A 14,679-nucleotide genomic window follows, 5' to 3' on the forward strand; every position below is an offset into this window, starting at 1 on the left:
GTAATGGCCAATCCTCAGTCAATCAGTGGCGGCAAAATGCCCCCGCCGCCACTGATTGGCCGAGGGGGGATGGGGTGGCAGTCACAGTTTTGAGCGGGTTGGGGTGAACTCAAGCGAGCGGGGTACATAACTCCCCACCTCCAGTGCCCTGCCATTGTTGTAGAGCGCCCAGAAACACAAGGTGCTCGATTTTAAAAATACCAAACCGGGGTCCACCCCCTTACTATTGGCCCCTCTGAATGATGGATGAGGAGGGTGGGTCCCAGCCTGAACCATGGGAGTCCCCATTGCTCCAGAACATAGCTGAACTCGTGTGCAGGCCTCTAGAGCCTTGGTTCTCAACTAGTGGGTCGTGACCCAAGAGTGGGTCGCGACCCTGTGTTCAGTGGGTCGCCGCGTGCCTTCCACTTTTCTAGGTGAGAGGCTTTTCAGCTTTCCCCCTAGCGCAGCACTGTCAGTTCTTGCGCCAAGCAGCCATTCATCTGCTGCTCGGTGCAGAATGTCAGCTTAAGGTGTGATGGGATGGAGCAATGGCCGCGAGGGAGCTTCATCCATACATGCATTGCTTACAGCTTCCTCGCGTGTCCTGTAGAGGTGCCTGGACTGGAGTGATGCCACGTTCTGGCTCCCGGCATCTCTAATGGGCACGTAAGGGGGATTGTACAAGCAATGCACTTCTGGATGGAACTCAGTCACAGCACAGCAGCCCACACTGGTCCCCAGGCTAAGGATCCCCTCTAGTTCTCGTAAGGTAGGAAGACTTGGTGGATCTTAAAAAAATTATAATTTTTGGGGGGATTGTGTATGTGAGATTGTGTCTGTCAGTGTTTTTGAGGGCCTGTTTATACTAGTACAGTGCATTAATCGAACAGTCCCGTGTGATTAACACACTGTACCATACAATCGCACCTACTACGCATTCTGGTGTTGGAGGTGCGTTGCGTTGTCATTCATTTGAATGGCACCCCAAACGCACCTCCTTCCCACAGTTTAATCGCCCGCACCTGAACGCGTGGTACTTCAATGAAGCGTGCGTTCCATTGCACTGCGACTTGGGTCGCAACTTAATGACCAAGGACAAATGTGGGTCCTGAGGTTACGCAGATTGAGAACCACTGGTGTAGAGGATGGATGGAATACAGGTAGACTTAAAGTGGACTTTTACCCCCTTTCACTAAAAATCACATCATCCGTAAACAAAAACCAAGAGAGCCCCTTCTCCTGTGCATTATCATTTATTGTAAATAGATACGAAACAATAAAAACCTGCTTGCAAAGGTGAGGTGCAGGCAGCGTCCCAACATAGGAGTCACAGAATAACTCTATCTGCAACAGCCTCACAGATGGAGTCACAGAATGACTTTATGTTCAGACGCTGTCTGCACCTGACCTTTGCGAGCAGGTTTTTATTGTTTCGTATCTATTTACAATAAATGATAATGCACAGGAGAAGGGGCTCTCTTGGTTTTTGTTTACGGATGATTTGATAGTCTCCCCGGCTTTTAAGGAGCAGCCTCATTGTGAGAAGATGCACTACTATTATCATTATTATGTATGCTAGATCCCGTGCCAAGATCCTTTTAGGCCAGTGGTTCTCAACCTGTGGGTCGCGACCCAAAAGTGGGTCGCAAGCAGCAGTTGAGGGGGTCGCCATGTGCCTTGTGCTGTGCTAGGTAAGAGACTCCTTAGCCTCCTCCTAGTGCAGCAGTGTCAGTTCTCCTAGATGGTGCTGCAGCAGCGGCGGCCAGAGGGGATCTGAGAGAGGGAATTGGGCAGGAGTGAGGGGAGGTGAGTGCCACTAGCCACCTGAGAGCCCACTCAGATACTAGTATTGGTGCACCCCTAAATATTACCATTGGGGTCACCACATCTTGGCAAATGTTACCAAGGGGTCCCGGCCCCACAAAGGTTGAGAACCACTGCTTTAGGCGCTGGTGGGATTTGTGTTGATAACAATCACATCAGTATGCAGCTCTGAATGCTGACATGAAATAATTTTACATTCTTTAGTTAAACAAACATGTTTATTTTACTTACAATTATTGTTTTTCCACTTCCTGGTTCTCTTCGGCATTAGTGATGTAATCGTGCCCAAGCGGTGTCTCCTTGGAAAGTTACATCAGCTGAACATTGCTGGGAAATCTCATCTGTAATCTGACGAGATCTCAGTGAAAGGCATTTTCCTCCCCTGAGATGATGTGCATGGTCACATGTCCTGATCAGAGTTCCAGGAAGTAAAGGGAGATGGATTCATCTGCCCTTAGAAAAAAGGGAATAATAAGGAAGTCCAGCACTCTCAGATGTAGAACAATAGGGGGGGCACTGTTCTACATCTGAGAGTGCTGGACTTCCTTATTATTCCATTTTTTTACTGGAATAATGCCTTGCAGGTATAGCTGTAAGGTGTGCGGCTCCAGGAAGGCAGGTGGAGATGCCCTGTGAGGTAGCTAAAAAAAAAAAAGAGTACCAACAAGAGCGCCTTGGCACTCTGGCTTGTGCTCTTCCTTAGTAAAAATGGCCACTGTGAGAGGACTGGAAAAGAACAGAAGAGTAAGGTATGCAAAGAATACAAAGCTGTCAATTATCTGGAAGTATCTGTTTGTAGATTGTCATCACTAAATATTTCCAAAGGTGTGTTTGTTGTTATTTTGAAGATAAGGGTAAGTTCCTCTTTAAATGATTGCATGGATAAACATTATTTACTTGTATTTATTACAATTTTGGATCAAAATATTTTCTCCATTCTATTTTATTCAGTTCTATTCTCTCTTTTCCATTTTTATCTCTTTGTGGTAGCAAAAATATCAGTTTATTGTCTCACTTGTATGTATCACTTGCTGATACCTTTCCCCCAAGCAAATATTGAATGGGTTTATGATAGACAATGTTTGTGTTACCTGTAATGCGTGTTACATACAGTATATTGCTGTGTATTCACTGTCACACTCATGCACTTCTCTGTACATAGAAGATATCTCTGATATAAAATCCATGCAAATGCTGCATATCTTATAGAGCGATGGAGGTGAGCTGTCCAGCTGCTCTGGAAGGAGCAATACGTTCCTTGTGTGTATGTAATGTGTAGGGTAGAGGATGTGACGTTCACGTGTCTGCATGGTTGTAGTGATGTGTGAATGTGTATGACCGTTGTGAATTGTCAGCAGGTTTGTAAGGACCCCCCTCCTATGTGTGTAAAGTCTATGTGCATGGGGTACAGATAATGGGAAGTGACTATGGGGTAGTGACGTAGAAAATGCGTCCTCTTCAATTTCTGTGTTTATATAGGAAATAGATTATAACAAATCTGTAGATGTCTGTGTATAAAATACGCAGATGATGTAATATGTAGATATAAATGTATGTATACAATAAATTATGTGTGTTTGGCTAGGTGTATTTAATGCATATATGATATGAAATGTGTGTATGTGTATATAATAGGATACCGATATATTTTTTTCCGTTACTCGCCGATAACGAATACCAATACCGGAAGTCCCATTAAGGAAGCTGGGCGGCGTGTAATGACTCGCCACCTGGCTTCCTGATTAGCCGGGAAGCCGGCTCCATGCTTTCTCCTAACCAAGTGACGAGGGAGCAATGAGCCGGTTTTCTGGCCAATTAGGAAGCTGGGGGGTGGGTAAATACTCGCCGCCCGGCTTCCTGATCGGCCAGCTTATCGACCAATCGGGATGCCGGGAGGTGAGTCATTACCACCCTCCCCCCCTTCCTGATTGGCCAGGAAATCGGATCCATACTCTCTCATCGCCAAGTGCTGAGGGAGTATGGAGCCAATCAGGAAGCTGGGTGGCATCAAATGACTCGCCGCCTGGCTTCCTGATACTGGAAGTTCCGGTATCGGAATAAGCATCCTGGAGTATTTGGGAGAGTACTGTACTCACCCAAATACTCGGTATCGGCAATGATACTAATATCGATATATCCTTAGTATATAATCTATAGATATTCGTCAACTTTAGATGTATATTTAATAGGGCTGCGGAAATTAACGATTAATCCCTCGATTAATCGTTCATTTTTTTGATCAATCAAAATTATTTTGATCGGTACTCACCTCTCCGCCGGCTTCCGGGTCTTCCGGAAATTCTGTTGCAGATGCGGTGACGTCACGGACATCGACGTCACCAGACTTCTCCCCCCTTCCACAAGTGGCTCTGTCGGCAAGGGAAGGGGGGGGGAGTCCGGTCACGTCGATGTCCGTGACGGCTAACGAACGGAAGGGGGGAGGAGTCCGGTGACGGCGATGTCCGTGACGTCATCGCACTCCTCCCCCTCTTCCCTTCGTTAGCCGATGGAGCCACTTGGGGAAGGGGGGATGAGTCCCCCCTTCCCCAAGTGGTGACCCGGCCCACCCCATGTGTACATGTCAAGCTACTAAGGGCGGACTGAAACAATTAACCATGTGTGGGTCCTATACACATACAGCAATGAAGTAATAAAATGAACTAGGATCACACTAATCCAGCACGTTATTATTCTGAGTTGCCCCACTCAAGCGGCGGCCATATTGAGTGGGGCACGTGAGATTAATGCTGTATGTGTATAGGTCAATGTAGTTGGATCTATATGTGCGTTATAATCAAAATTAATCGATTAATAGATTTTAAAAAAATTCGATTAATCGAACACGCAAATTTTAATCATTACCAGCCCTAATATTTAACCTATAGATTATGTGAAACCTATGGCTCTGTAATGAGGTCTATAAATGCATATATGGAAAAGCTTAGATTTAATGAACTTGGTATATCCATATCATCATATACCATATTTTACACAATAAAAAGTTTGCCTCGACGGTCCGTTATTGAATTCCAGAGGATCGCATCCTTATGATGGGTCTACAGAAGGTGGAGATAATAGGACATGTATAGATCTGTATATAGAAGGTATAAATGATTTGTATCAAAGGTATAAATAATTGGTAATATATACTGTAGATGTCTATATGGAAGGTAGAGATGATGAGAAATCTATGGATGTCTTTACAGAAGGCGTAGACGATGTGTACGGTGTATAGAAGGTGTAGACAATGTGTACGGTGTATAGAAGGTGTGTACGGTGTATAGAAGGTGTGTACGGTGTATAGAAGGCGTAGACGATGTGTACGGTGTATAGAAGGCGTAGACTATGTGTATGGTGTGTAAAAGGTGTAGGCACTGTATGGAGTATAGAAGGCATGGGTGATGTCACTGTTGTGTATGGCGTGTAAAAGGTGTAGGCACTGTATGGAGTATAGAAGGCATGGGTGATGTCACTGTTGTGTATGGCGTGTAGAAGGCGTAGGCACTGTATGGAGTATAGAAGGCATGGGTGATGTGTATGGAGTATAGAAGGCATGGGTGATGTATATGGAGTATAGAAGGCATGGGTGATGTGTATGGAAGGCATGGGTGATGTGTATGGAGTATAGAAGGCATGGGTGATGTGTATGGAAGGCATGGGTGATTTGTATGGAAGGCATGGGTGATGTGTATGGCATGTAGAAGGCATAGGCACTGTACGGTGTATAGAAGGCATGGGTGATGTGTGTGTGGTAGGCATGGATGAGATGTGTATGGTGTACAGATTGTGTACGATGTTTATGTTGTGTGTAAACTGTATGTGGTTTACAGTGTGTATTGATGATGTATGGTGTGGATGATGATGTATGGTTTAGTCAGTGACATGTGTGTGAGCTGTCAGCTGGTGTGGAAGGCTCCTCCCCGGCTCCTCCCACTCCTCCTCCTCCCGTGTGTGCGGGAAGTTCCTGTCGGGGAGGGCGGGGGTTGGGAGGGACGAGCCGGGTGAAGGAAGACCTGTAATTCCGCTCTGGCCTCCGGAATCCCCGGCAGGGTCATACGGGGAAGATTGGGGGTCGTGATGACCCGCTGTGGCCCCCTGGGGGCTCTACGCCTCACCTAACCCCCGGGATCAAGCGGTAAGCCTGTGCCGGTGTGGGGGGAGGGGCACTCTATCTCGCCAGCGCTGGCCGTGGCGCTGTGTATACACGTGTTTAACCCCTTTGTTGCCGGGCGGGGAGGAGCTGGGGTCCTGGCATGCCGCTGGTCGCGGTGGGGGGATACCCGCTCCTCCTCCCCCATCTCATCACTTTCTTGTTACATTGTAGCGGAAAGAATGTCGGAGCGGCCCGAGGATGACGTCAGAGCGGAGCAGCGCAGAGCGGGGGCCCGGCGGCGGCAGCAACAGCAGCAGCAGCAGGGGGACAACGCGATGGCGGCCCAGCCCAGTCCCGGAGCCATGCTGGGGCAGCCGTGGATCACCTGGCTGGAGGCGTCCAGACTACACGGGGGTGACGGTGAGTGTGGAGGGGAAGTCCATGGCAGTCACTTGTCTGGTCATCAGACACAGTCCATGGCAGTCACCTGTCTGTGGTCATCAGGCACAGTCCCTGGAAGTCCATGACAGTCACCTGTCTGTGGTCATCAGGCACAGTCCCTGGAAGCCCATGACAGTCACCTGTCTGTGGTCATCAGGCACAGTCCATGGCAGTAACCTGTCTGTGGTCATCAGGCACAGTCCCTGGAAGCCCATGACAGTCACCTGTCTGTCGTCATCAGGCACAGTCCCACTTCTGAAATATGTCCTTGGAAATTCATGTCTTTCACTTTGTAGTTTCCAGGCACAGTCCTGAATTCTGAATGCCTTCTGTGCGACAAACCTGGTATAAAAGGAAGCACATTCCTGGCACCGGCTTCCCGCAAGGATCAGCTGTGAGAACGCTGAACTCAAAGTGACACCAAACTCGCCAGTTACATCTTACATTAACTAGTAACAAAAATGTATCTTATTTGTGTATCACTCGGCTGTAGATCCTCAAATCATCTCTGAATTGGTGCTGACACTGTCCTTCCTTCTGGAGGGGGCTACTTTTGTTCCCCATGGTCCCTGTGTGTGTTGTAAAGTATTCACCACTCCAAGCTCACTCCTATAATGGACTACAATGTCATGTGTAGTTTACTAATTTGTATTGAGATTGTAGTCCATCACAGGAGCGAGCTTGGAGAGATGGCTCTTTTACAACACACACAGGGACCATGGGGAACAAAAGTAGCCCCCTCCAGAAGGAAGGACAGTGTCAGCACCAATTCAGAGATGATTTGAGGATCTACAGCCGAGTAATACACAAATAAGATACATTGTTGTAATAGTGTTTTGAATACATTTTTTAAAATTTAAAGGAGAACTATGAGGCTATTGCTTTTCACTCACCTCATAGTTCTAGCCGACCTGTGACAATGAGACTGTCACAGGTCGGCTCAGTAGATCGGGAGGTGAGCGAACACATACAGGCGTTCGCTCACCTCTCGATCCTGTCACGGCTCTCTGCCATGACAGGGGAGGGGCTTGATTCCCCCCTCCCCGCTCCTATCCACCAGCGCTGACTGGCGGAACGGACGGGGCAGGGGGCGGGTACAGCTGGCTTTGCCTCTAGTTAGGCAGAGCCAGCTGTCAGTCACGCAGCTGGGCGGATCCAGACATAATTGTCGGGATCAGCTGCGGCGTCTCAGTATACCACGAGCTGTAGCTCGTGGTATACTGAGCTTAGGATGACGGGAGGACGCTAGTTTGTGTCCTCCCGTTACCCTAAGGAGAACTATGGGGAAAAGCCCTAAATCCTGAGTTTAGTGTCACTTTAAAGTGGAATTCGGGGAATGATCTTTCACAGAGACTTACATTGGTGTAGCTTGGCTGGATGTAAGTATCTGATATCCAGAAGGCTGCTGGGGATGCTAAAAATCACTGTAATCATCTACACTACATACAGTAATAGCCGGGATCTTCCAGCTCCGTCTCCACCTACTTCCGCTTTGCACATTGAGCACTGGAAGACGATGTTTTGGCACCGCCGCCATTCAGAGAACACCTTGAGGAGAATTTATCAAAACTGGAGCAGCTGTGCATGGCAACCAATCAGCTACTCTCTTTCATTTTCAACTCTTAACTGAGCAAACTGAGGAGAGAAGCTGATTGGTTGCCATGGGCAACTGCTCCAGATTTTATCTGCTCCAGTTTTGCTAAATTCCCCTCAAGATGTTCTCTGAAGGGCGGCCCTGCCGAGCAAGCAACTTCCGGTGCTGCGTCCGCAGATGGAAAGCTGCTGGAGATCAACCCAGAAGATTCCGGTGTTCTGTTAAGATCTCCAACTTCTGACGTCATATCTGTTTCAGATTTTGACGAGACGGCGCTGGTGCGCGTGCGGCAGCCGGCAGTTTTTGTAATCCTCGTTGACTTCTCCACTTCCCGTAGGTGCGGCCGTGCAGCTCCGAAATTGTCATCGGGTTCTCCAACTCCCGTCGGTGCTTGTGGCATCGGGTGCAGGCGCACAGCCGCAGATTGCACAGCTTGATACTTCTCTTGGGTGGCTGCGCAGGCGCAATGACGGGAGTTGGAGGTCTCGACGAGTTGGAGGATTCGATAGAACACCAGCTATCGCTATATGTAGCGTGACAACGATGGTGATTTTCAGCATCCCCAGCCACCCCTTCAGATATGGACACTTGCGCAGAGCCAAGCTGGACCAAGTATCTACAGAATTGAATTCATGGCTTTCCGCTTTAATTTGCACCATCACTTCTGTACGTGTGTGTTACAGATGTGATGATGAATTCTCTCAATGCTGTAGCTTGGCTGGAGAGAGCACGGCAGATTTGTGGCATCCAGTGGAGTTATCACAAAAAGCAGCAACATCCCTGACGCTCGCTGTGCGGTGCCGCTGGTACAAACTACAATTCCCATCATGCAATGGGAATTGTGTGTTTTGGCGGGATTGTGGGCATGTATGTGACCAATGTAAACCTCACCTGCCAGCATTGGTGGGCGGGGCAAACCAGGAGTCTCCGGACCTGTCAGATGATGCAGTTAGTGGGTGGGACAGAGCAGGAGTATCCTCACTAGGAATGCAGCGATACCGGTATTTCTGTATCGAGTACCGATATTTTTTTTTGGGGGGGGGGGGGAACGAGAAAGCATGGAGCCGGCTTTCTGACCAATCAGGAAGCCGGACTGCTGTGTAACGACACGGCGCCCAGCTTCCTGATTGGCCGGGAAGCTGGCTCCATGCTCCCTCGCCCTGAGGTGATGAGAGAGGAGCCGGCTTCCCGGCCAATCAGAAAGCTGGACAGCGTGTAATGACGCGCTGCCCAGCTTCCTGATACCGGAAGTATTGGGTTAGGCATCGGAGCATTTGGACGAGTACTCACCCAAGTACTCTGCACCGATACTAGTATTTTGGTATATCCCTAATCCTCACCTGTCAATCAAATACCGGACTATTAGTGCTCGGGTCAGGTTAGAAGTCTTGGCACTCCTGAGTCCTCCCACTACAGTGAGCGACGATGTTATATTGCTTGCAACTGGTAGATGAAATACACGGGGAATGTTGGCCTAGGGAAGGAGCGGACGTAGTGGCCGGCGGTCTAACACAATGGAAATAAAGGGGAATGACCCCTTATAATACAGGATTCAAGTTGGGATTTCTTAGTGGATGGTGACTGGATTGAAATACATGACGATATCTCTGAAAGGTGTGACATGTCCTATCCAGATATGTGACAAAATTTCTGCCTGCAGTTCCCCTTTAAAAAAAAACTGTTTACTATTTATTTAGGTTACTTTACACCTGAAGTGCACCAGGGCAGCAAACATTTCCCTTCCCATAACCAGGGCTGGATTTCCCACAAGGCCAACCGAGGCTTGGCAGGGGTGTGGAGTTCCTATCTCCCGACGCCCGGGACATGCAGTGATCATAAAGTGAAAAAAGAAGAAAAAATTAAAACCAACCCTGCTGCCCCACCATCTGGGGCAGCAGGGCTCCTTCCGGTCACGTGACCCGGCGGGGCTCCTTCCGGTCACGTGACCCAAATCCAGAGCACTGCAGGAATTGCTGTTTCCAACTCAGTACATTTTTACAATTCAGGATCCCCCCAGTCTGCCCACCTAATGGGTCAGCGGTTTTCTGAAGCAGGCCTAAATTTAGAACAACCTGACTGAATTCAGGAATGACTTGACCCAGGTGGTAATACTTGCCATGGCAAGCTGGCAAGCTTTTTTTAACTTTGTGTGTTGGTCTAGTAACTGCTGGTTCCCCGAGACTAGAACCATTAGCAGTTCCAGGAAGTGATTTGAGAAGTCATTGGCTGTGCCACACTAACCAATATCTGTCTCTCTGATTCTTTCCAGAAATGGATGAAACGTTAAAGGAGATTGATAAGAAACGAGAAGCCATGAGACTCAGCAAGGAGGGTGAGTGATCGCTATGATCTGCCATTGAGTCTGATCCCCCCGCTTTATTATATGTCAAGGCTGCTCCCTCCTGCAGAAACTAGAAAGGGACTGTACATGACTGTTGGTCATTTGTATCTTTTACCCAAACATTTTCTTGTGTGTTTTAGGGGTGATCGTTTGTGGGGTTTTTTCTTTGTTTGCCCCATTAGGGAGATTTTCCCTCGCTTCCTGTACTGGAAACAGGGAGCAAGAGTAAATCTGGGTGGAAATCCCCTCTAAGACACGTCACCAGAACAGATGCCGCCATTGTAATTTTTCCTTCCCATTCCTGTTCTAGTGACAATCAAAGAATTTTGGATTTCTCTTCTTCTGTCCACTGACAACGTTCATCAGGACAGTGGGGACAAGAATATCCTAAAAATAAAGTTTAGGCGCTGATCTGACTGCTGAAAGATCTACCTTACCCTCAACAGGTCGACATGTGCACCCGTACCAAACAAACAGCCACGTCTGTACTTTCTTTAAACACCTTTTACAACATTTTCTGAAGGAACAATTGGTTGCCGCAAAGTTTGAACTCGGAAAAGCCTTTTCCACCCCGTAAAGATGGCTGAGGGTCTGCTACCCTTGAAGGTGACCAGTAGATCCCAGTGATATAACGGGCATTGGGTGATCATCTTTGTGGACCCGTTCACACTAAAGCTTCCATTGCGGAGCATTAAAGCACACTGTGGCATACATTACCGTGCATTGCGTTACGTTAGCCTATTCATTATAAATGAGCTGCCAATGCACCACAACTAATTAAAAGGCTAAAAAGACTTCTTGAAATCTCGCAGTTTGTCCACTTCCTAAAGGGCGCTGGTGACTTAGCCTACCCAGGGGGGCAGCAGGAAGGCGCTGGTGACGTAGCCTACCCAGGGGGCAGCAGGAAGGCAATGGTGACGTATTTTTCTCAGAGTGCATCGGTAGGGCGATGGTGACGTAGCCTTCTCAGGGGGTTGTGGGGAGGCGCTGAATTGTGTTTACAGTTCAGAGTGCAGAGCTGCTTTAAAGGAGAACTATGGGGTCAGGGTTTTCCCCATAGTTCTCCTAAGGCTAACGGGAGGACACAAACTAGCTTCCTCCCGTCACCCAAAGCTCAGCTGTAGCTCGCGGTATACTGAGCTGCCGCGGCCGGGACGGATCCCGATATTACTGTTGCGATCCACCCAGCTGCGGGATTGACAGCTGGCTCTGCCTATCCAGAGGCAGAGCCAGCTGTACCTTCCCCCGTCCGTTCCGCCAGTCAGCGCTGGAGGGTCGGACAGGGGGGAAATCCGTGCAGGGAGCCGTGAGTGACAGTCACAGCTCTCTGCAGGGACATCATCGAGAAGTGAGCGAGCTACTTCCCAATCTATTGAGCCGACGTGTGACAGTTTCATTGTCACGGGTCGGCTAGAACTATGAGGCTGAGTGATTTTCACTCGCCTCATAGTTCTCCTTTTAAGTCAAAGGTTTCTCTAATTTCCGCAAATAATTTATAATCGTTATTATTAAAGTAAATGTGTCATAAGAGACACATTTACCGTCGCTGTCCTGAAAATGCTAGCTGCCTGGCTGTGTCTGGCATTAGTACTTTGATTTACTGACCCCGGAGAATCATGCAGCTCAGGTAAGTTGGAATGAAGTGAAAAGCATACTTTTAAATCTACTCATCTGCATACTATTCCTGGATCATTGATTGACTCAAGGTGTTGAAGTAAGAGGGTCCACCTGACAGACTGGCATGAAGCAAGAAGGTGAGCATGACAGAATGGGATGAGGGTGCCAGTGAAGGCCGATGAAGGTTCTGTACATAGTGTACTTGTTTATTTACTTCTCGGGATATTTTTCAGGTTGCGCTTGTGCTGGTTTCACACCTTCTGGTTGCGTTCTCGGTATCGAGTTTTAAACTTTCTCCAGCTTCAGTTCCTCTGACAAGGTTTCAGAATAGTTGATCTTGGAAACCCGCACTGAGAAAAATATGAAGGTTTCCGTTTCTGAACTGCCGATAATGCTGGCTGTCCCAGGCTTCAGTACTTTCTGAAGGACCCGAAACGGACACAAAGCCAGTCAAGTCAGAATGTCTGATGTTCACAACGGGTCTGTGTCGCATATATTGAAGTTGGTAATCCAGCATGACAGCCAGGCAACTAATGATCTCTGAAAGAGAGGTTAGCACTGGTAACCCATGGGGTTTTTTTTTTTTTTTTTTGGCACAGGTCGACCCTGTGATGACTGAATAAAGGTGACTCACTCTGCCATGTCTGCGGCCTTAAAGTATAATTAAACTTTTAAATTTTTTTTAGGGCTGGTAATGATTAGAATTTTCCTGTTCGATTAATCACATTTTTTTTTAATCGATTAATTTTGATTAATTATAACTCACATACAGATCCAACTACATTGGCCTATACACATACAGCACAGCAATGAAGTAATAAAATGAACTAGGATCACACTCATCCAGCACTTTATTAATCTCACGTGCCCCACTCAATATGGCCGCCGCTTGAGTGGGGCAACTCAGAATAATAACGTGCTGGATTAGTGTGATCCTAGTTCATTGTATTACTTCATTGTTGTGCTGTATGTGTATAGGCCAATGCCTTGGCTGGCGCTCGTGCAGAAAGTTAAAAAAAAAATTTAATCGATCAAAAAGATTAACGATTAATCAAGAAATTAATCGTTAATTTGCACAGCCCTAGTTTTTTTGCCTATATCTACTGCTAGCAGGCAAAAACATAGAAAAAAAAGTTACCAAATAGGTAAAAACTTACATGTGCCTCCGCCGCTCGCTGCTGTCTGAAGATTCTTGAACGGCCGTGAAGGATCATGGGGCTGGCGTATGTGCAGTAGAGACTTGCGCCAGGGGAAGAGGAGGGACACAGGGTAAGTCAATGCACTCAGGCGGATAGACACCATGGGACACAGAAGATGCAGCAGTCAACGCTAGGTCTCGTACTCACACAAATGCTCCTCCGATGCCTAGCCCGATACTTCCGGTATCAAGAAGCGAGGCAGTGCATCATTACACACTGCCTGGCTTCCTGATTGGCCTGGAAGACGACTTCATGCTCTCTGGTCACAAGTGGCGAGAGAGCATGGAGCCGGCTTCCCGGCCAATCAGGAGGCGGATAATGACGCGCTTTCCGGATTTGCGGGAAGCTGGCCAATCAGGAAGCCAGGCGCCGTGTAATGACGCGGCGCCCGGCTTTCTGATTGGTCGGAAGCCGGCTTCATGCTCCGTCGTCACCTCATGACGGGAGAGCATGGAGCCAGCTTCCCGACCAATCAGGAAGCCAAGCCGTCGCGTCATTACACAGCGCCCGGCTTCCTGATTGGCCAGAAAGCCGGCTCTATGCTTTCTCGTCACCTAGTGACAAGAAGCATGGAGACGGCTTCGCTGCTAATCGGGAAGCTGAGTGGCGAGTCTTTACACGCTGCCTGGCTTCCTGAATGGGACTTCCAGTGTTCAGTATCGGTGAGTACCAAAAAAAAAACCCACAAATATCGCTACTCGATACCGGTATCAGTGCATCCCTACTTTCCAGTTCAGCTATGTTGTCCTAGATTGTTCTCTTCTCCGGCCTTCTCCAAACTCTTCACCCTTCTGTGAATCACCCTGTACATGTGTTTTGGGTTTGCCGAAAACAGGATGACAGAAAACGGGAAAGCACTTTATGGTGTAGTAGATCTAGTCTGTAGAAAAAGGATGTTATATGGGATCATCAAAAAGATGCATCTGTGCTGGCAGCTTTGTCGTTGCTCAAAACGATTGCTGCTACGCTACCATTAATAATGTATGAGGAGAATATAACGCACACCTTTTTGGGGATAGCTTATAAGGTTTTAGGGCAGGTTCACACCATTTTCCAGGACCAGGTCTGGAACGCAGTGCATTGCATTTTGCCGCGTTCCTGAGCTGGGTTTTTTCGTGTGCTTAAAATTGGCTTTCAGGTGTGTTTGTATGCACTTTTCATGCACTTTTCATGCGTTTCCATGCCTTTTGTGTGCATTCCAGACCAGAGAAAATGTGATATGCAGTATTTGTCTGGTCTGCAACAGACTGCACTGGTGTGAACAGAGGCCAGAAACAGCATAGGGATACATTAGGATGCATTTTGGGTCTGGACACAATCTGATCTGGATGTGGTGTGAATGGGCCCTCGGGTGTCTTCAGACTTCACCTGAAACCCAAATGTTAGTTTTCGTTTTATAGGAACTCCAGTCAAAATAAGAAAAAAGAAAACGTGGCCGAGCCAGTCTTACTGGTTGAAAGTTGATGGTACAACGCCACGGCCCCCATTTATAATGCGCACTGCAACGTTCGGCATTCCATTCGTTTCTGTTGTGCCTGTTTTTCGGCCCTGTAGACTTCAAGGTACAGTGGTACCTCGGTTCGCGAAC

At 47.8% G+C, this 14,679-nt stretch overlaps 1 protein-coding gene across 2 annotated transcripts in view; it reads left to right on the forward strand.

Moving 5' to 3' along the window:
* The window catches only part of ATXN7 (ataxin 7), a 90,592-nt gene that overhangs the window by 10,659 nt on the left and 65,254 nt on the right, over nt 1–14,679 (forward strand). The window contains exons 1-3 of one of the 2 annotated variants that reach the window (XM_018554703.1): nt 5,770–5,941; nt 6,131–6,319; nt 10,204–10,266. In XM_018554703.1, the coding sequence (XP_018410205.1) occupies nt 6,139–6,319; nt 10,204–10,266 (244 nt within the window). In that variant the 5' untranslated portion in view covers nt 5,770–5,941; nt 6,131–6,138. Of the gene's footprint in view, nt 1–5,769; nt 5,942–6,130; nt 6,320–10,203; nt 10,267–14,679 lie in introns of those variants that run through there. The other variant, XM_018554713.1, reaches the window with a different exon arrangement.

This window comes from Nanorana parkeri, unplaced genomic scaffold (genome assembly GCF_000935625.1).
Source record: "Nanorana parkeri isolate BGI_ZX_2015 unplaced genomic scaffold, ASM93562v1 scaffold9, whole genome shotgun sequence".
NCBI classification, from domain to species: domain Eukaryota; kingdom Metazoa; phylum Chordata; class Amphibia; order Anura; family Dicroglossidae; genus Nanorana; species Nanorana parkeri.